At 44.9% G+C, this 20,025-nt stretch overlaps 3 protein-coding genes across 3 annotated transcripts in view; all 3 read right to left on the reverse strand.

Moving 5' to 3' along the window:
• Nucleotides 1-1,792, reverse strand: part of flt1 (fms related receptor tyrosine kinase 1) — a 34,334-nt gene extending 32,542 nt beyond the window's left edge. The window contains 1 exon segment of the mRNA XM_034147576.1: nt 1,155-1,792. Within this exon segment, the coding sequence (XP_034003467.1) occupies nt 1,155-1,212 (58 nt within the window). The 5' untranslated portion in view covers nt 1,213-1,792.
• A 400-nt stretch (nt 1,793-2,192) lies between these two features.
• Nucleotides 2,193-12,083, reverse strand: LOC117495957 (suppressor of tumorigenicity 14 protein homolog). The gene is made up of 19 exons (XM_034147588.1): nt 11,924-12,083; nt 11,246-11,426; nt 11,049-11,173; nt 9,575-9,642; nt 9,277-9,470; nt 8,746-8,841; nt 8,359-8,578; nt 7,906-8,048; nt 7,409-7,506; nt 7,173-7,279; nt 6,884-7,017; nt 6,301-6,405; nt 6,039-6,152; nt 5,839-5,952; nt 5,601-5,720; nt 5,314-5,497; nt 4,651-4,922; nt 4,433-4,569; nt 2,193-3,426 (listed from the first exon to the last, which is right to left on the reverse strand). Exons 1-19 carry the CDS (start codon nt 12,002-12,004, stop codon nt 3,259-3,261), a joined length of 2,661 nt encoding a protein of 886 aa, XP_034003479.1. The 5' UTR covers nt 12,005-12,083; the 3' UTR covers nt 2,193-3,258.
• A 475-nt stretch (nt 12,084-12,558) lies between these two features.
• On the reverse strand, nt 12,559-19,813 carry tmprss7 (transmembrane serine protease 7). Its single transcript, XM_034147598.1, is given in 19 exon segments — nt 12,559-12,823; nt 12,924-13,060; nt 13,271-13,289; nt 13,291-13,540; nt 13,835-14,024; nt 14,858-14,974; nt 15,056-15,163; nt 15,250-15,357; nt 15,477-15,613; nt 15,718-15,824; nt 15,909-16,021; nt 16,186-16,310; nt 16,845-17,073; nt 17,149-17,184; nt 17,259-17,452; nt 17,559-17,626; nt 18,024-18,154; nt 18,447-18,651; nt 19,488-19,813. Coding segments are annotated over 19 exon segments (2,508 nt in total). The 5' UTR covers nt 19,560-19,813; the 3' UTR covers nt 12,559-12,661.
• Between the last annotated feature and the right edge of the window lie 212 nt (nt 19,814-20,025).

The following is a 20,025-nucleotide window of genomic DNA, read 5'->3' on the forward strand; positions in this document are numbered from 1 at the left end:
AATGACTTTGATATTCGTTATGCATCATGTCATAGGTGTGGGCTTTATTACATTTGTTTTCTAAAAATATATCCACCTGTATTTTACATTTTTTAAAACACTATAAGGTTAATATAATAACTAACTGAGGGTAACTATGTTAAATGTAGGCTTTATGAATGTATGATTATGCATGTTACATACATACATATCTCTCTAATAGTTAACATAGTATATTTATTTATTTTAAATTTTGAATATTGTCTACAATTACACTAAACAATCCCTCACTATAAATACGTAATGCCGATCAGAGTAAGGCCATTCAAAGTTATTTGTGGAGATTCGTTTTTGTACTTCTCAAATAAACTAAACATTTAAAACAAGTATTTAAAAAACAAAAAGACTGCCCAATGTGTGTTAGTCATGAATATAAAATATATATTAAATTCAGTAAAAGAGATTAACTAGATCATCTGAACAGTCTATATAGGCTACATGATCAATTATATGAACTTTTTTTTCTTTGAGAATAATTGAAGTAATGAATAACAGCACAGAGGTAGATTGGGAGGGTTTGAGCAATAAGCAGAGATTCACCCCTGTTCCTGCTCACTGGATATTTTCCTCATACTGGTCATGACCCCTCGCTCTGTTCAATCTGAACTTTTCATTAGAGAAACTCATCAGTCTCAGGAAACAACGCCCTGCGTGTGTCCATTCAACCGGGGCCAAGCGCACAAGGAGCCGGGCCAAAGGGGTCCGCATTATCCAAACAAGTGTCCCGCAGGATAGCGCTTATCTCCCCCACTGCACTCGGCACTAATAGAGCTTTACAAGCCGGACTGCCCCAGACACACGACCGCACCGACGGCTTAATTGACCAATAAATGAGCCATAAAGAGGCGCATCTGTGCGTGTTTTGTGTTCCTCCAAAGTGAAGACTGAATGTATAACGGTTTTGAAAGAGCGTCAAGATGCATTATGACCCTATAGGACTCTCCAGCTTATGGTAAATAATAAAAGTCGTGCGTAAAATGCACTTTCCCACAGGTGCATAACATTTGAAGCAAAACTAACAAACATTTGCCGGTGAATTAAAATACTAAATAAGTAATGTGAACACTACCTCGTTGATACAGCAGGTGATCTCTAACTGAACACTTGTTACTCACCTTTTGCAAGCACTCCATACAATCCACATAGCAGGCAGATGAGGATAAGGTTCATCATCTCTGGTGACTCCCGAGCAGCTAGCGAGGTTTCAAATGTAAATGATGGAAGGAGTTTTATTCCTGCTGATGTGTTTGCCCCTCCAGAGTAACTCAGCGCACTGATGGTCAGTGAATGGAGATGGTTGGTTTCCTGAGGATAGCTGCGGGAGATCACGCAACAGGACACCACGCTTGAACTCCAGTGCAACTTTTTCCCATCGTTTTGGATAGTGGCGCGGATATATACAGTTCCCACAGTGCAGCCACCGGATAGCGGACTTCCGTGACGTCCATTGACACACCCAAGGCGCGTAAGAGCAGTCCCCCTTTTAGCTCTCCCCAGTGATCAAGCAATCGACCAGTGAGTTGTAAATTCAATCAAATGGTGCAAAGAAAAACCTCTTTCTTTTAGTCAAATTCGTAGGCATTATTTTAGACATTAACATTTAATTTCCTATCTAATAATCTGCATGTTTTGTTATTTCCAGAAGAGTAGAATTACGCACCACCAGGAGGATGGGCACAGGCGACCAGGGTTTGCACTCTGGATTGGTAAACGGGATGATCAGCACGTAGGCACCGGAGAACACGGTTGGTTCCTCAATTTGACAGTCGTGTTTCTGATATTGCGAAATAGCTGATCTATTTTGTTTTCCAAGTAAATAAAGAAGTGTTAACCTCAGAATAGCAACACTTTACGCAACTCGGAAAACAGTGACTCAGACAGGTAACCTATATTTGAATGTGACTTCCTGCTTACAACACATGTTCTATTATTAGTGATAGTGCAGATTAAAAACGATTGTGCTGTACAGGTGAGTCATATTGAACACTTTTCAGTCAAAAGCACCAACAACAAATGAGGCAATGAATCAATAGTTTAGATGAAGAACATTATATAAAACCTAATTTCACTTGTGGAAATTACTTAAAGACAAAACAGTATATAGGTAATAAGAAAATTACAGCAATAATTAAAACAGTTTTGTCGAGACCTGCTGCATTGGAAATGGTTTCTTTAATGTAAAAGCATATCATCTGGTATCCTTATCAATGATTCAAACCCTACATCCTTTGGGTGTAAAATGCATTATTCCCTCAGGACATGAAATAAAAAATAGTGTGCATTGGCCACAGGGTGGTGATGTATGCTGATGGGAGAAACAGGAACATGCATGTGCGTCCGCGTAGAAAATATTGGTATAAAATGATCTTATAGTGATCTGAATCTTAAGGCAGCATCAAGTGCATCAGAGTTTAAAGGGGGGTAGTCGTCACGCTCTTCATGGAGCATAAAGTATAAAGAAGGCACCGTAAAGATAAATTAAATCAAACTGAAATGCAAAATATATTATCACCTCCTATTGAGGGATTATTCACTTCTCTACCATTACAGAATATATTGGACATAATGCTACGACTCAACTCATGAAATGCACATACATACAGTACAGTACAATAACCACAAACATGAACACACATATACAGTACATGGACGAATGTAAATGAGAAATATACGGTTACATGTGTGTGTCCGGAGAGAACTCTTTCCACAGTGATTGTTGTTGGCAACACCTGATCGGACACTATAGTGAACCATCGCTGTGACAGGGAATACAGGAAGTACTCAGCTACATTTATATGCACAAGATAACCTGGCTAGTTATCATACTTTGGCCTGACTTTAGAATTAAATATTGACCCACAGATCAGGTAGTTTATATGAAAGAATCTTGTAAATTGTGTATAGGATACTTCAACAGAGTGTGTTTGGGGTTTTTCCTTCAAATAAATTCTTCCATTTATGTTTAACGACCCATAATCAAGTAAAAAATAAACAGGTTACCTATTTTTGCCATAGCCGATGTCAATTTTGAGGAAGCTGGTTGTTTGAGCAGTGAGGATGGCCCGTGCTGGCCCGTTGCCATGGACACGCTCCCAAAAACGGACTGAATGTGTTGCCGTGAAATCACGACAACCGTCTGAAGATGGACTCCAGGTCTGAGACCTCTGTCCTGTGTGTTAAGACTGTTTGTTTTATTCTTCATGTCAGTGTGGTGTTCAGTCACACCTGTCCTTTAGTCTGCTGGTGGATCCAGGCGGTGAACTTCACCACCTGGGTGTAGACGCCGGGACGGTTCTGCCGCGCGCAGCCCTCGCCCCAGCTCACGATCCCCGCCAGGAACCAGCGGCGGCCTCGCTCCAGACACACCAACGGGCCTCCTGAGTCTCCCTGAGGACACACACACACACACACACACACACACACACACCACACACACACACACACCACACACACACACACACTACACACACACACACACACACACACACACACACACACACACACACACACACACACACACACACACACACACACACACACACACACACACACACACACACACACACACACACACACACACACACCACACACACACACACACACACACACACACACACACACACACACACACACACACACACACACACACACACACACCACACACACACACACACACACACACACACACACACACACACACACACTAAATGAAGCTCAGCGTAAGTTCTTTCAGGAAGACTGGTATTCATTCCGCAGCTGCTTATAATCAGCTCATCACAGGCTTTCTGTTAACCTATTACATTCACCTCAATCTCAGCAGCCAATCACTGTGCTGCAGCCACACTTTAAAATGGTTCTCCTCTCTCCTGCAGTCAGGTGTGATTTCAGGCGTTCATGCTGCCGCCCGCCTCCTCCCCATCCACCTCCTTTCATCACATCCAGTGCCAAGAGAGCTAATCCAAAGACCTCATCACATCCCCTCTTCATCCCATCTCCTCATCAAATCCAGATCTTCAGCATCATCACCAGTGTCTAGACCCCGGGGGGGGGTTCCCTATATGCTCACGGCTGCATTTCCCCCCTTTAGATATACGATTTCAGGATCGGGGTCTAATCGCCAAAGACTTAACATTTATCATATAACATGTGTCAATAAATGTTCTTTAAACTAAATTAAGTCTCTCCTGATTGAAATGGTCTAACTGACTTTTTTATGCTATATATTATTTTTAACTTGTAACTAGTTTTACACTGACCAAAAGAAATATGAATGTATGAGTCCCAATTATTTTACACACACTCTGTTGTGGTTTGAATAGATATATTGGGAATTATTGAATTTAAATTCAATTCAATAAGGCAAGCCACATTTCTAGAAAAATGAATACTTCACCTGGCAGGCGTCCACCCCTCCTTGCAGGTTCCCAGCGCAAAGCATCCTGGGAGTGACAGCGTCGTCGTACAGCTTGTTACACGTGTTCCTGTTGACGATCTTCACCGGGGCCTCTTGCAAGCGAGAGGCCAGGTCACCTTTAATCAAAACAAAATCAAAACGTATTGAAGATAATAAAATTGGTCGTTTCAAGCTTGTTTCAAAATGTTAGCTCTTACCGTCCTCCATGAGCACCCCCCACCCTGTGACGTAGCAGTTGGTGCCTGTTGTGAAGCTGTGTGTGGACGCAGGAACACACACGGGCTGCACCAAGTCGTTGAAGAAGACGGGGGCGCTGAGCTCCAGGAGGGCGATGTCGTAGTCGGAGGTGAACTGGTCGTACTGCGGGTGGAGCAGGATGCGGCGGATCGTTCTGGTGGCTGCGCCGCTGCTCCCTACAGACATCACACGCATCCCCAGGTAGGCCCGCCACGCACGGGCGTCGGAGTATCTGAGGCACAACATCAGGAACACACACGTAACATAAGATTCACTTTATTGATCCCATTTTGGGAAATGTTCTCGTCACAGCAGTAGAAAACAAACAAACAAACATACGCTTCTCAAAATAGAAAATAAAACAGAACTAAAATGTAAAATATATGAATATTTACAGTGAGAGACATTACATCTGTTAATTAAGCACTATGAGGGGCCAACTTACAGCTAACAACATTCAAAATGAGGATATTATTTACATTAAGTGTGCAAGGAATAGCATATTCAATTAAATGTGAAAGGTACAATATGAAGACACAATATACAGATGGATAAAGAACGGTTGTTCAAGGGAAAAGTGGTGGAGTCCAGTAATAAGCAACATAAGAAGCGTTCTTTCTCACTTGATGGCGTCTGAGTCCTGGAAGCAGTGAGCTGCAGAGATGAGCCAGCGGTTAGCCACCAGCGTGGCTCCACAGACGTGACCGTATCGATCCATCTGGAGGCTGACCTGCCACGGCCAGGACCCCGCCCTGGCATCAGAGCCCCCCACGATCTTAGTCCTCTTCCTGGGCCTGGTGCCACAGCCTGGGACATGCAGACGGAGGAGGAGACACAAACAATAGCAGCATTTGAAATGTCAGTTTTAGTCGCCATTAGAGAAGTCTAAGTTTTCGGAGTGAGAACTTACCACAGCGCATTTCATCAGAGCCGTCAAAGCAGTCTTTTACTCCGTCACACTCGGGGTTAACCTTACTCACACACTTCCCATTGGAACATTTGTACGAGGAGGAGGAGCAGCCTTTAAAGTCTAAAGAGTGGGACACAAGGATCATTTAAAATAGAGAGAAAAGCACGTAGAAATACAAAAACATTGAAGAAAAAACACTTAAATTAATCAGTCAGTGTGATATCTGAGGAACACTCACACGCCCTGGTACAGTTGAGCTCATCGCTGCGGTCTTTGCAGTCAACAACACCGTCACACACAGAAGACTTCTGCAGACAGATCTTGTTGGGGCACACGTGGTAACATTTACCTCCTGTAAACAAACGCATCAGTTTTCATCTTAAAATGCAAACACACAAACACACACACACAGATGTTCGATGTCGATGTTGCACTCACCACAGCCGCCCTCCTCGCTGCTGTCTGCACAGTTGCTGCTCTGAATCACACACTGGCTGCTCTGAGGCTTACACTGGCCGTTCCCACACTGCACTTCACCTGGCCTGCAGGATGCTACATGTTTTACGCATATGTGCAAACATGCACATAGAGACACACAAACACAGGCAAATCTGAGTGCAGCACAAAGGTCAGGTCTTAAGTTCAGAATATAGAAAATGGGGGAAGTGTTTGCATCTAGTCTCTCAGGCAAAAGACTTACAGCATTTAGCCTCGTCTCGTCCGTCTGAGCAGTCCTTCACTCTGTCACACACCTTCCTCAGAGGGACGCAGCGTCCGTCTCCACAGCGAAACTGCCGGGGACAGGCTGGAGACACAGGAAAGAGACTCAAATATACAGTACAGTGTAAAGGTTGATGTTTTAACCCCGGGTAGTTGGAATGAACAACTCTCCTCTCTGTAAATTACAGTTTGAAAGTAGGACTGTGAGTCTTTCCGTGTCACATGATCTGATTACATTTTTATTCTAGAGATATAGATGGAGTTTTTGTATTTGAAGAAGTTATATCACCCGATTTCAATAATGCAAACACACAAAATGCAACATTTATTTATGCCAGTATTTAAGTAAACTCCAAAAGTGTTTAGTATGTTTCAATTCTCAGCAACATCAAGTTGTACACAAAATGAGAATGCAAGATGTTTGTGGGCTTTCTGCCTCTTAAGGAAATTATATTTTGAAGAATATCGATTCCTGGAAGTTGTAAATCAATACAGAAAGTACGAGATAATATTACATGAATTGATTTTCTCCCCTTCATTTGAAAGCATCAGATTTGACTCACTGCCCTCTGGAGAGAAGGCTCGGTAGAGCAGGTAGAAGCCCTTGTGAGTGAGAGACTCATCTGAATGGAAGTGGAGGGAGATGGGAGAGGAGTACACCCGCTTCCTGCTGCTGTCCGACACTGGGTTACACAGCCTGGACGCAGAGGAGCACAAAAGTATGGTGTATTACTTTTAAATTACAAATGTAGCCACAAAGAAAGTCACAATTATACGAAAAAACACATCAATTAAGTAAAAATGTCTCTTAATGTTACAGCTTAAGGCCCACACGGTTCAGCTTAGTCTTACTTGACCCCTCCGATGTTCAGCCAGTCTTTCTCACATCCATCAGACGAGGCGTCCTGAATGTCCATCATCACGATCGTCATGGAGATCAGGTATCCTGGCAACGGCGTCTGAAAGTATGCATAGAGGACCAAAGAGAGCGTTCAGAACGTGCCAAATGACAGATAACAAGACATAATTCAATGTTTGACTGTTTCTTCCTTCTAACACGCTTTAGAAGCCTGTGTGCACACACTCACCCGTAGAGTCCAGGTGCAGTCTATGTTAGGGGGGTAATAGGAGGGGTAGTATGGGGAGGAAATGGAGCCGTTCCAGGAGGAAATCGACCCTCCACAGCCTGCAGGGGGAGACAGTGGCACAGTGAAGGACACACAACAGCAACAGGGCAAAGTAACTCAACATATATGACACCTCTGTCCTTGGACCCTCGCAGTAACAAGGACAAACCCCCAAAGAAACCCCACGATTAATCACTGAAGAGTTTTAGAAATTAGACAGAGTGTATGTGTTATACATATAGTGTTTTAAACTATACTTTTTAATATTATTTTTCTTGTCTACCTTGGATGTGTACTTATTTGATTTGTGTTTTATAAACGTGCGCTTGCCTCTTTATCCATTATGTAATTCTACTGTTTTCTTTTCTTCTTAATCTGCACTGTCCCCTTTGCTGAAAGGTACGCTGTAAAGGATTTCTGATTGTGATGACTTTGTGTGTTTGTGAGAGCTGTCTCACCTGCTTTTGGGATGGCTTGGAAGTAAGCTTTGAAGATGGCTCCGTCCCTCTGCCTGCTGAAGGAGAAGGTGACCAACATCACGTTCCCAGAGGACGTCAGCTTCATGACGGGAGACGAACGGGAAATAGGAAGCCCACACCACCTGAGACACGTACATGCACCCAGGACGTGTATACATGTTACAATACCATCATACTTGTGATGTTTCTTGCATCACAGCAGCTCCATTTGCAACATCAACGAGGACAATATTAAGATAATATACAAGGAAACAGACATTTCATATAACATTACAACCACTGAAGACTATGCCTTTAACATACATTTGATCTGGGATATAATTCTGTATTTAATTTGACGACTGACTGCTGCACTAACGAGGGTTTCACCGTTGGACACCGTGTTTCTCTTTTCACTGTTCAGGACATGTTTGCAGAGGAAACCGTGTTTACCTTGAGATTATCTTGTTCTGTAATGGCAGTAGGAAGTCGTAGGCGGAGAGCTTGTGGGCGGTGCAGCTCCCCGGCGTGGCACCGTGCAGCGTGAGGACGACCAGGCGGACCACGTGACCCGACGGCACGCGGAGACGCCACTGGTAGTACGGCTTCTTGGGATTCACCAGGCTCAGGGTGCGGTTGTTGCCGTATTTGGCGTAGAGGTCAAAGGACATCGCTAGAGGGAGAGAGAGATGGCCTTGAAAGTATTTTCTCACATTTTTGACTTAAAGAAATAGGGGCCACATTTCACAACTAGTAGTACATCTTTGAACTGGGAAGCTTTATGAATACCCAGGTCTGTATGTGTTGTAATATGAACATCAAGTCAGATTCCCTCCTCACCTTGGAAGCCAAGCTGCCACTTCCCGCTCTGGATGCTGTTTGGATTCTTACTCTTGTCAGATTTTTCATCTACTTCAAAGTCGTCAGGGTCCAAACCTACACACACACACACACACACACACACACACACACACAGCAGATGTCAAAACACTTCTCAAATCCAGTACCAATCTAGAGCAACACAGAGTATAAAACCATAATTGATGATACACGGGTACAATTTTACAGTTTTGAACCCGTTTATTGTAGTTATTGATACGATGAAGCAAAGAAAAATACCTGTGCAATATATATACTTCCACTTTTACTACTGTGACCCGGCTGCCATCACACTACTTTATACACACAACTTTTACACTTTTTATATTTGACGCATGCCTCTTGATTAATATTTTGCTCTACACTTTTGTTGTAACAATGTAAATGTTCCCTCTTTGGGACGAATAAAGTTATCCTGCTAATATCTACATATGTCCGACCCTCCAGTCAGTCCACAGTGTGGAGAACATGCTGCACTGTGAGAGTGTGTACCCAGCAGGTGGAGCATGTCGTCGTCCTGCTCCATGTAGTAGCGCTGCTCGTTGCGGCTGTCCTGCAGCACCTTGTTTCTGCCCGGGAGCCGTCGCTGAAACCTCTCTGGACCCGACCTCCGGATCGCCACGGCAACATCGTCCGGGGCGGAGAACTTACTCCAGTAGAAGACATTCAGTCCTTCAGCTCCTTCACTGTCACACAAAGGGTTTACAATGAAATACAGCAGAGGTATGTAGAAGTCATGCATGTTCCTCTTATGTATGAACTCAGTATGCTTTCTGTGGGTGCATCTTACCTGAAGGCAGTAATTCCTGAGTTCACGTAGTAAGAGCTACACGGCGAGGACTCGTAGAGTTCTGAAAACTGTGTTTATTTCAAATAAAAAGACAAAGAAGAAGGGTGTAACACATACTCTTTTATCTTGCATTATTGTCTTATGATTGAGACTTTTAAGATGAATGTTAACAAGAAAATGAATACACAAAGTGAGCTAAAAGGTACCTAAACATAGCATACAACCAATGACATCAAGGTTTACAATGTAGGTTCTTTAATATGAACAAATAGTTTTCTCAGATCTAGTTCGCAACACAGAATTGAAAGCTGCTTTGTGCTAGTTTATTTACTGTACAGTCCAGAGCTGTAGGTGTGACATCAGAGCTGAGCAGGTGAGGTCACTTTTCCCGTGTAAGCAACACATGAACACACCTGGTCGGACATGCAGCCCGCCTTCAACAAACACATTGTTCTTGTGTGTGTATCGAACTCTGCATGTGTGCATGTTGACTCTGAGCCGCACAGAGCTTCATTGTATGTGCAGTGTAGAGTTAGGACCCAGGGTGGTATGGGCTGCTGGCTTCCAGTTCACCTGGTCTTTAATGAACAGATGGCCGCACAGATCCTGTGTCCACTTCACAAGCCGGGCTAAGTGACCCTCACAGCCGATTAAAGCAGCCTTGCAGTGTGTCAGAGTAGGTTTGTGGGTAAACCTATCAGTTTGCAGTGCTGTAAAGTAACCAAGTACATTTATATGTAATACTGTATTTAAGTTTACATGAGTATCTCCATTTTCTGCTACTTTGTATTTCTACTCAACTACAATTCAGATGTAACAGAGTATTTCCTACTCTCTCTACTTTTACAAGATCTGAATACTTCTCCCACCTCTGTCACATCGTCGTTTCTCCACTGCTCAGGCATCTGACCTTTTGCCTCAAAATCTCCCCTCTGTCATCCACCCACCCCCCCCCTGCCCTACTGCCCTATCTCTCCCTCTCACCCCCATCAACAAACGGAGGTTCACCTCCTCTCTGTAGTGTGCGACACAGAGCGGCTGATTGTGTGAAAACCACACAGACAATGTTTTTATTGAAGGCCTGCTCTTCCTCTCACTCTGCTGCCTGGGCCTAGCCTGGCTCACAAACGCCGGGCTTGTCCTCGGCCCCTGAAAGGCTCGGGTCCCTGGGGGTCCGGGGGAACTCGCACACTGACTGTGCCCAGCTCCTGTTTCAGCTTTACATTTAACACCACCAGAGAGAGGGGCAGAGGAGAGGAAAGTGGTGACAAAACACTGAAGGTAGGAAGGAGGACAAAGCTAAAGAAATAGGAACGTAAAGACAGAAACGAGGGAAGGAGAAAGAGGGCAGCTGTGAATAATTTAGGAGAGTACAAAGTCAAAGTCAGAGCAGCGAGATCAGCCCCCCGAGTGTGAAGGTCAAGCAGCAACTTAAGTGACATTCAGAGACGGACAGGTCCATCGCTCCACTTACATAGTGGTTCAAAGCCTGAGCCTGCAGGCGGAACTGAGGGGAGGAGGAGTCCGTCAGCTCCGAGGTGAAGCTCAGGTTTGGGAACTCCACGCTGCCCCCGAGGAAGAACACTGAGGAAGGTGGAGCTGCAGAGATATGAATAAGATGGAGTCAACAATAAAAAAATCACAAGAAAAGTCCACAAGGTGTGTACTCACATGCTAGGAAGTGGAGAGTCAGTGCAATGGCAGCAGCGAGGGGAAATAAAGGCAAGACGCCGAACATCCATCTCCTCCAGGAGGCTGGAGCTTGCCCCCCCTCCACCTTCTCCTCCGCCCGATCCTCAGGCTTCGTGGGGGGGCTCAGTGGCTGGGTGGGCTCCTTCAACTCCCCCTCTCCCTTCCAGAAATAAAGACTCAAATATCATACCAGCTTCCTTATGTGTGTGCTCAAGTTCCTTCTGAAGTGGTGACAGCAATATCTTAAGGCAGTGTTTGACCTGAATGAGACACAGGTTTAATGGCTGGAGTGCTGCACTGAGAGGAACGGTGAGCATCTTGGAGCTGAAAGGAACTCCTAAAACATTTAAGGGGTTGGCAGGATTCCCCGGGGGGGCAGACAAAGCGTGGCTAGACGAGTCTGCTTTCCCACGGCCTGGCTCTGCGGTGTCAGCACTCAATCAAGTGGCTCACCCCGGACATTCATGAGGAAAAACACCCACAGAGACAGATTTAGCAATTAAGATGACCCATGGCTGACTGGGGTTTGGATTATTGTAAGGTATACAAGTTCAATAAACACTCATTTGGAAACATATAGAATAAATATTAAGGGTATAGTTCTGGCATAAAGCAAAGCCACAATGATCTGTTACGCACAATGAAAAGAGCGGTTACCTGTGCAGCGGAGCGGCCTGAGAGTCCATGCCCGGAGACGCAGTACACTTCGCAAGTTTTGCTTTTGGGGAGAGTCCTCATAGCACTGTCCCGTTTGGCTCCGCAGAGGCGATATGCAACAATACCTCAGGCATAGAAATGATGGAGAGAGAGAAAGAGAGAGGAAACCCCGGCTGTCGCTTCCCTTTTGAAAAAAAAAAAAGCGCAGAAATCCGACCTGAGCGGCTCGGATGCAGTGGGCTTTCACCGCCTCCCGTTCACCTGAAGTGGGAGGCAGGTGTCACACGGAGCCCCCAGAATGCAGTGCGGGGCACAATGAGAGCACTATGAAAAGGGTACAATCTCCACAACCATCCGGGCGACAGATATTGTGGGCAAACTTCCTCGCTGCGTATGGGAGGAAAGCTGGGAGGGACAAAGGGGAGCTTGAGGGAAACGTGCCCAAGGTATTACTGCTGGAGCTTGGCTGCTTGGACGCTCCACAGGGGGCTCCAAGCAAGACACACAATTACAAATGCTGGCACCGAATTGTGGAGACATAACATGGAGACTAGAGGGAGGAATGCAGCAAAGACACCTGAAGAGAATTCACATATTTGTTTACCTTTGAGTGCTCTTAATAAAGCTTAATAAAATACAATCGACATAAATGCTTTTAGTGACGCTTTTATTTTTTGGTGTGAAAGACAGAATGTTTACGTTTTCTGCCGGCACTGGATGAATAATCCTTTCATCATGTCAGCTGATATGGCTGGAGATCCAGGAGGTGAACTTGTTGACCCTGGTGTAGACCCCCGGTAGGCCCGGTCTCCCACAGCCCGCACCCCAGCTGACGATGCCAATGAGGAACCAGCGACCGCCGCCCGGCGCCTGGCAGGACAGAGGACCCCCTGAATCCCCCTAAAACACAAGGAATGTAGTCGATGAAAAATCCTTCACACCCACTATTATATATTAAATCGCAGGTGAGTATGGGGGTCTAAGACAGATGGGAGCTCACCCTGCAGGCGTCCCTCTCTCCGGAGGGGACCCCGGCACACAGCATGCGGGGGGACACGGGTCCATAGCTCTTCTTACAGTCAGTCTGGCTCAGGAGGGACACCTCGGCTTTCTGCAGCACTGAGGGCAGCACTCTGTCTGCAGGGGGGAACATGTGGACACAGATAAACACACATTTTTGGGGCTTAAAGAGAAGTTACTTTATACATTTTCATTTATTAGAGAGGCAGACACTGTCCAAACTTTTAAGAGAGTGCTGAAGACTATCCTTGTGATATAGGGGCTAAATAAATAACCTTTGATTTGATTTGATTAAAGTCAGTAATCTGTATCCAAAGAGATGCTTACACTCCTCAGAGCGGTACCCCCCAGCCGGTGACGAGGCAGCGGTGGCTGTCGGTGACGGTGTGTGAGGGGGGGGGCAGGCACACCGGCTGCACCAGCGGGCTGAGGGAGGCCGGCCACGGCTTCTTGAGCTGCAGCAGGGCGATGTCGTAGTCGAACGTGTACGCGTTGTAGTACTCGTGCACCACGATCCGCTGGATCTCCGCCGTGTGTTTGGCACCGCCCTGAGTCAGCATGCCGAGGTGGGCGCTCCAGAACCGCGGGTCAGACAGCCTGGGGTCAGAGGTCGGAGGTCAATTAAGATTATACTATGTCTAATTTAACAGGTACACAGCTGTTCTATACTGCAAAGAAAAATGAAAAATGTGGGCAATACAAACACTTTTTATTAAACTTTTTCCTTTGCAGGCAATTTATTATTATTTTGAGACACATTGAAACATTTGTAAAACACAGTGGTTTCAAATCTAAAGGCAAGTACCTGAAAGTGTTCACAAATATAAAATCTGTGGTTGTGACCATGTAACACAAACAGGAAGTAGTTTATCAGCGGTGAGACTCACTGACCTCTCCTTGCTGAAGCAGTGTGCAGCTGAGATGAGCCAATCAGAGGAAAGGACAGACGCCCCGCAGTGCAGGTTCCCAGAGAAGTGGAGGCTGACCTGCCACGGCCACTCTCCCTCAGCAGAGTTCTCCCCCCCCACGATACGACCTGTGGAGGAGTCCACCTTCTTCACCAGGGAGGGACGACCACAGGCTGAGGAGACATGCACATATCACCAAAGTGTAAACTCAAGACGTTAAAGCCTCTAACAATAGAATAAGACTCCAATCTATTAAGGATTGATATGAGCGCTGTGTCACTCTATCAGTGTGAGCTGCAATAGGAGTGTGTGTTTTCCAAGTGGACTTGCTGAGTCGTCACCCTGACAGGCCGGCCGGCTGCAGCCTTATTAAAAAGTAACGTTTTTTCAAATGTGTAGTATCAGTGGGTGATCAAAGACATCTCTGTTCCCATCACCTGGAGACCCCATCATGATCAAATACCCGCTAATAGAGGGAGTCATTACAGCGGGGTCGCCTCGCTGCTGCAGGTCAGCAGGTTTGGAGCGCGCTGCCCAGTGAGTTATAAAATAACAACTTTCCCATGAAGGACATGGCAGAGGACTGGCAGTATAATCACTAAGCATCAATTCCTTCATCAAGAGCCAACCATTCAGGTAGGACAATATGTTGATGTGGCTTTATTAAACATTAACAGTTCCTTTTGGTGAATAACAGCTTTGTGATGATGGAAAAGATGGAGGAAAAGAATCTTGTTATAACATGGCACTAGGATGTACTTCACAATCAGCAGACCCTTTTAAACTTTGCAATTCAGCATTCATATCTTATTTTTACCAATACACCAAGTTTGCATGCTTCTTTTATTGTACATAAATAAATCTTATGGTGTATACAATTTGTTATCGTTTTTGGATTGTTATTATTATTAAATGGAGCAACCAATTTACCCCAGGATGAATACAGTATTTTCATCTGATCGAACCAAGATTTCCACCTGCATTATTCTACTACTCGACCACTCACCGCAGTCCGCCTCGTCGCTGCGGTCCTGACAGTCGTGAACACCGTCACACCTCGCGTTCTTCTTCAGGATGCAGGAGCCACTGCTGCACTGATACCTGATCGCAGAGCAGGTCGTTTCTGACAAAAGCAGAGAACATATTGCAATGTCAGTGATCAAATGATGTGAAGGGAACACATAATAATTGCAAAGATCCATACCCTGAGTGCAGTTTATCTCATCTATTCCATTGGTGCAGTCTATCTCTCCATTGCATACGAACAGAGGATGCAGAGGACTGCTGCCCCCACAGTTCTTCGTGGGCTTTGCTGTGAAGATATGCAACATTTGATATGATTGGTATAATTAAATTGTGTTATTTTAAGGAGCCAGTACAGTAACCTGGTGAACTTACAGCAGAAGACCTCGTCACTCTCATCCTGGCAGTCGTCCAGGCCGTCACAGCGTCGACTCTTCTCCACACACAGTCCCGTGGAGCACAGGAAGTGGCTCTCTGGACAGGCTGGTGCACACAAGTGGGGAAAGATACATTAACATCCACACTAAAGTACATCTTCCATTTCCTACAGCGCCTCCAGGCTTGCTTTAATGACTCATGTTTTGGGTCCCGGCTTTGCTTACGTTGGCTGATATTGAAGCTGCTGTGCGACGCCTGAAAAGGCTGAGCAGAGTTACGCGAGCTGCAGCGAAACTCCACCTCTGGGCTGTGGTCAGCGATCCGAAACACCGTGCTGTGTCCCACGTAGCTGCCGCAGAAACTGTGGAGGGACAGCAACTCTCATGTTTGTGGATATTTGTAAAAAAGGATAAAATACTGTGAAATACATTTGTGTACTTTTTGTTTTGAGTTGTATCCACTCACATGATTTCATTGACCTTCCACCAGCCTTGTGCACAGCCCTTCAAGCCCTTTGGGGTCAATACATAGTTCTGAAACTGCAGTGCAACTCCGAAAGCACTGTTAGGGGTCTAGAATCAAATGCAAACACATTTCATAATCAATTAAAGCAATTTTTTTGGCAGCATTACAAAAATAAGTCATTCAGGCTCTACCTGAAACGTCCAGGAGCAGAAGCACTGGGGGGGCAGGAGGCTCGGGTGGAAGGGGCTGTAGATTTGATCGCTGATGTGAGGCTTTAAGTGGGTCTCAATTTGAGACATACACACTGGAAGAGACAGAGATACAGGTTACACTTTCAGCACTGGAGCATCCTAAAGAGGCCTCAAGATCAAGAGAGGCCTCTTTAAAATGTTCAAATGCAATCAAAACATGAAACAATAAGATTAAGAACCACTGGCATGTAAAAGATACAAGGAAAATGTGTCGTACTTTCTTCAGCGATGGCCTCAAAGTGTCCTCTGAAGCTCTTGTTGCCATTGGTCATCCTGAAGGACAGCAGCATGACATTGGAGGTAGACACCAGGGAGAAGGAGCTGGACACCGGCTCACACAGCCTGCAGCACACACACACACACACACTTTACAGCATGCAACAAAACACAGTGACATATGGGGATAATCCGTCACATTCACTCAAGAACTGTCTAAGTACACATCTGAGTATTTTTATTTAATGCTACGTTATATTTCTACTCTACTACTTACTTTATCAAATCTGATTTTGACACACAAGACTAATTTAAAACCCATTTAAAATATTATTATTTAGTATAGATTAAACCATCCAATATTATATGTAAGTGACTTAAACAATGAGGGGGTTAACAGAACATTAATTGACAGCAATTTTTCGAATAAGTTAAAAATTATTCACGGTTCGAGCTTCTTAAATGTGAAGAGTACATTTCCCTAATCGTATTTAAATATGTTTACTGAAGTACCATTCTCCACGCAGTACTTTAACATGGAATGTAGTATTTGTACAGCTTGGTATTAGTACTTTTACTCAAGTAAAGAACCTGAATACTGATTCCACCACTGGTGATACATGGAGAGAATCATTGGTCTGATGGAGGCGACACACTCACCTGTGCAGAATGCGCCCTCTCATGGGCAGCAGAGCGTCGTACACCGCCAGAGCGTCGCTCACACAGTCGCTGGGCTCGATGAGGAACGAGGTGACGGTGAGGCGGATCAGAGAGCCGGGCACTGAGGTGAGCTTCACATGGCAGTTCACACCCCCCCATGAGGAGAAGACGTTTAAAGGGACGCTCCCTCCAGGAAGGCTGGCATACAGCTTGTCTACACACTGTGAGCCTGAGGGGAGAAAACACCTTAATGCACTCCTCTAGTTTAACTATGACTGCACCTGAGTTGAGTATCATCACCTACTTGCTCCATTTGATGAGTAATCTGATCGCTGAACGACTGCAGGAAGAAACAATTATTATACACTTTGTTGACACACACTGTTGGGATGTTCATTTAACACACTGGCACACCATTAATGAGGATGGAGTCTAAATCCACCGGGAGGCCCAGCAGGTAGCCTACATTGGACCTGTTCTTCATGCTGGTGTGGACTGAGTCCCTAAAGATGGCTCCCACACACTCCTCACACACTGCAGTGCTCTTTAGTCGAGGGACAACAAACACCATCCAGAAATGCACCAGCACACCGCCCTTGTTGGTGTTACTGGGGTGAGAAAAAACACATTATATATATTGTGGAACTGGAGAGACTACATCCTGAATATCAGCGTGTGCTCATTTTTGCTTCACGCTGATGACGACTAACCTACCTGAGGTCTGAAATGACAGCTTGCTTGTAGAGTCGGGCCACCGAAGACATCTTGTACACATTGCTCACCTACGAGACACCAGCAGTTAACAGTGAGACTCTCTCAGATCTCATGGTCAGCACTAACCATCCTGTAAATAACAGGATTATGTGATGGGCGGATTGTGAGAAAGCAGGCCCCTGGGCACAGAAATGTTTTGGTTTTGCGTCTTTCTGGCATATTTTGGGCCATTAGTAGTAGTTTTGTAGCACTTTGCAGTTTTGTCTGTACTCATTGTGTGTCTCGTTCCAACTGTTTTGCATCTCTTGTGGTTTTTTGTGTGTCTTCAATGTTTCTCTGTGATCATCTTGGGTTTCTTCCTAGCTGGTAGATATGTTAAATTGAGTAGGTAAAGGCAAGAGGTAAAAGTGTCTGTGCCCAATAGGCCCATTCAACAATCCACACATGGTTTACATGGATACATACCACGTGTTGTATTTTGTTAGCCATGGACACAAACTCATTGGACTCTGCCTGGCGGTACTCAGGGATAAACTCAACGTTGGCAACGCGGAACATCCCGGCAAAATACGCTCCACTGTTGCTTTCCCTGCGAACTAAGGACATTTAGTCATTATATGGCAAAGTTTCAATGTGATGTAGTATTATAATTACACAGGGAACATATTGATATATACATTTTTATGGCCGTTAAAGGACCAGTGTGTAGGACTGAGCGGCATCTAGCGGTGAGGTAGATCTCCGGGGAAGAGCCCCCACTCCCTATGTGGATGTAAAGTGCTCATTTGAAGCTTATGAAGGTGAAGTACAGCAATGAAAAAATGGTTATGAATTAAGTTATAATTTCCTACACACTGGCCCTTTGACTGTCCTAGTCCTCTCACTTACAAATGAAGACCCACAGCAGCGACCACATGATCACCACCACCACAAACACCACGGCTGTGATGATGACAGCGAGGTGGGGGATGTTCAGCAGGTGGTCCCACAGCCTCTGGAGACCTTTAGGCTTTCGTCTGGTCTTCCTGTACTTCCTGCAGATCTTCTGCAGAGTGTGGTCCACTGTGGCAACCTCCACGGACACATCTGCGATCTATTGGCGGGGATGAAGACACATAATGCAAAGTGGGTTATTGTAGCAGTATATTTGACTTGCCCTTTTACAGTTGTCACCTCAATCTGTGGGGATTGTAATAGAGGGATGTGGTTAATGATGCTGAAATGATGGGAGAATATCCCGCAAGTGTCTCTTGATACTGTAAATCCCTAAAGTGCTTCAGAGCTTACAGGATACTAAAAGGCAAGAGAGTCTTTTTACAATAAGGGCATGAGGGCACGAGGGCATAACCTTGCAGCTACCATTCATCTCTTATCTCTGTACCTTATCCAGGTCAGGTAGTTTGGATTACAAAAGGCTGAACAAAAGGCTAATCAATACAGAATTCACAGACATGGGAGTTTAAGATCAGAGCATGCACTACAAGAGCATCAATGTTGATAAAGTTAAACAACACATTAGCTGCTAATCTACAGACGGTGAAGTAATGTTGTGTCTACTGGTCATGACGCTGCATCACTCTAGCTTGTGAAGAGCAGTAACTCCATCAGATGCAGCATCAGCTCTCATTAAGTTACCCAAAGCACATATATTATTCATTCAGTGTCATCCCATACTGTGCAAGCGGCAATCCATCAGCAAGGTATAGATTCCCACGGGAAAAAGAGAAATGTTTTAATCTATTTCACACATTTAATCAAGCGGCATGACATAAGATGTGAGCTAAAGGTTTTGATCATATCTCCAGGGTTTTATCTGGAGAAGCCGCTATGTTTTCAATTAAAATTAGACAGGAGGATATGAAATATTGCGGTTTAAGTCAAAGTGCCTCTATAGAAGTTACACCACCGTTAAATATATATCGTACTCACACTGGCAGCTTCCGGCTGAGATGCATCTTCATCTGTGCTTGTCTTTTCGTTCGCCTCGCCCTCTGTGCCCATGACACAGGCATCCCGTCAAGCCTCTATCATCTAATGCCTGACTTCCCGCTCTTTACATCCATTCTCTTCTTCTTTGGAACTTGTAAAAACAGCAGCAGACACAGAAACAGAGAAGAGCAGCACAGTGTTTAGAGGCAGAGTCGACAGGTGCGTGAAACCAGATCCTCCTGCTGGAGGAGAAGCAGGGAGCTCGCTGATAGGAACGTACCTCCTCATATGGCTAATGTTTCATTCATCATTACCTATCCAATTCACATGAAGTCATATTCAACAACCACTAACAACGTCTAGTGTGTTTGCAGGGTATAAGCAGGAATCCTGAAGTCAAATGTAATACCCTTTAAGACCTTTTTTAAGACCCTTTCCATACATTTTAAGACCTCATCGCCACTTTGAGTTCTAACCGGTTACATTGGCGACACACTTTACCTCACATTGACTATATACAGTATTGATTGTCCTTCCT

The sequence above is a fragment of the Trematomus bernacchii genome, unplaced genomic scaffold (genome assembly GCF_902827165.1).
Source record: "Trematomus bernacchii unplaced genomic scaffold, fTreBer1.1, whole genome shotgun sequence".
NCBI lineage: Eukaryota > Metazoa > Chordata > Actinopteri > Perciformes > Nototheniidae > Trematomus > Trematomus bernacchii.

Bases quoted from the DNA above. Each gene is read 5' to 3' on its own strand.
- LOC117495957 (XM_034147588.1), bottom strand. From the start codon at position 12,004: ATGAGGACTCTCCCCAAAAGCAAAACTTGCGAAGTGTACTGCGTCTCC. The intron at 6,406-6,883 runs GTGAGTCAAATC...CTGTGTCTCCAG, and splicing joins AGCCTTCTCTCCAGAGGGCA to CCTGTCCCCGGCAGTTTCGC. The intron at 4,923-5,313 runs GTGAGAAAGAAC...GTTGTGCCTCAG, and splicing joins CAGGACTCAGACGCCATCAA to ATACTCCGACGCCCGTGCGT.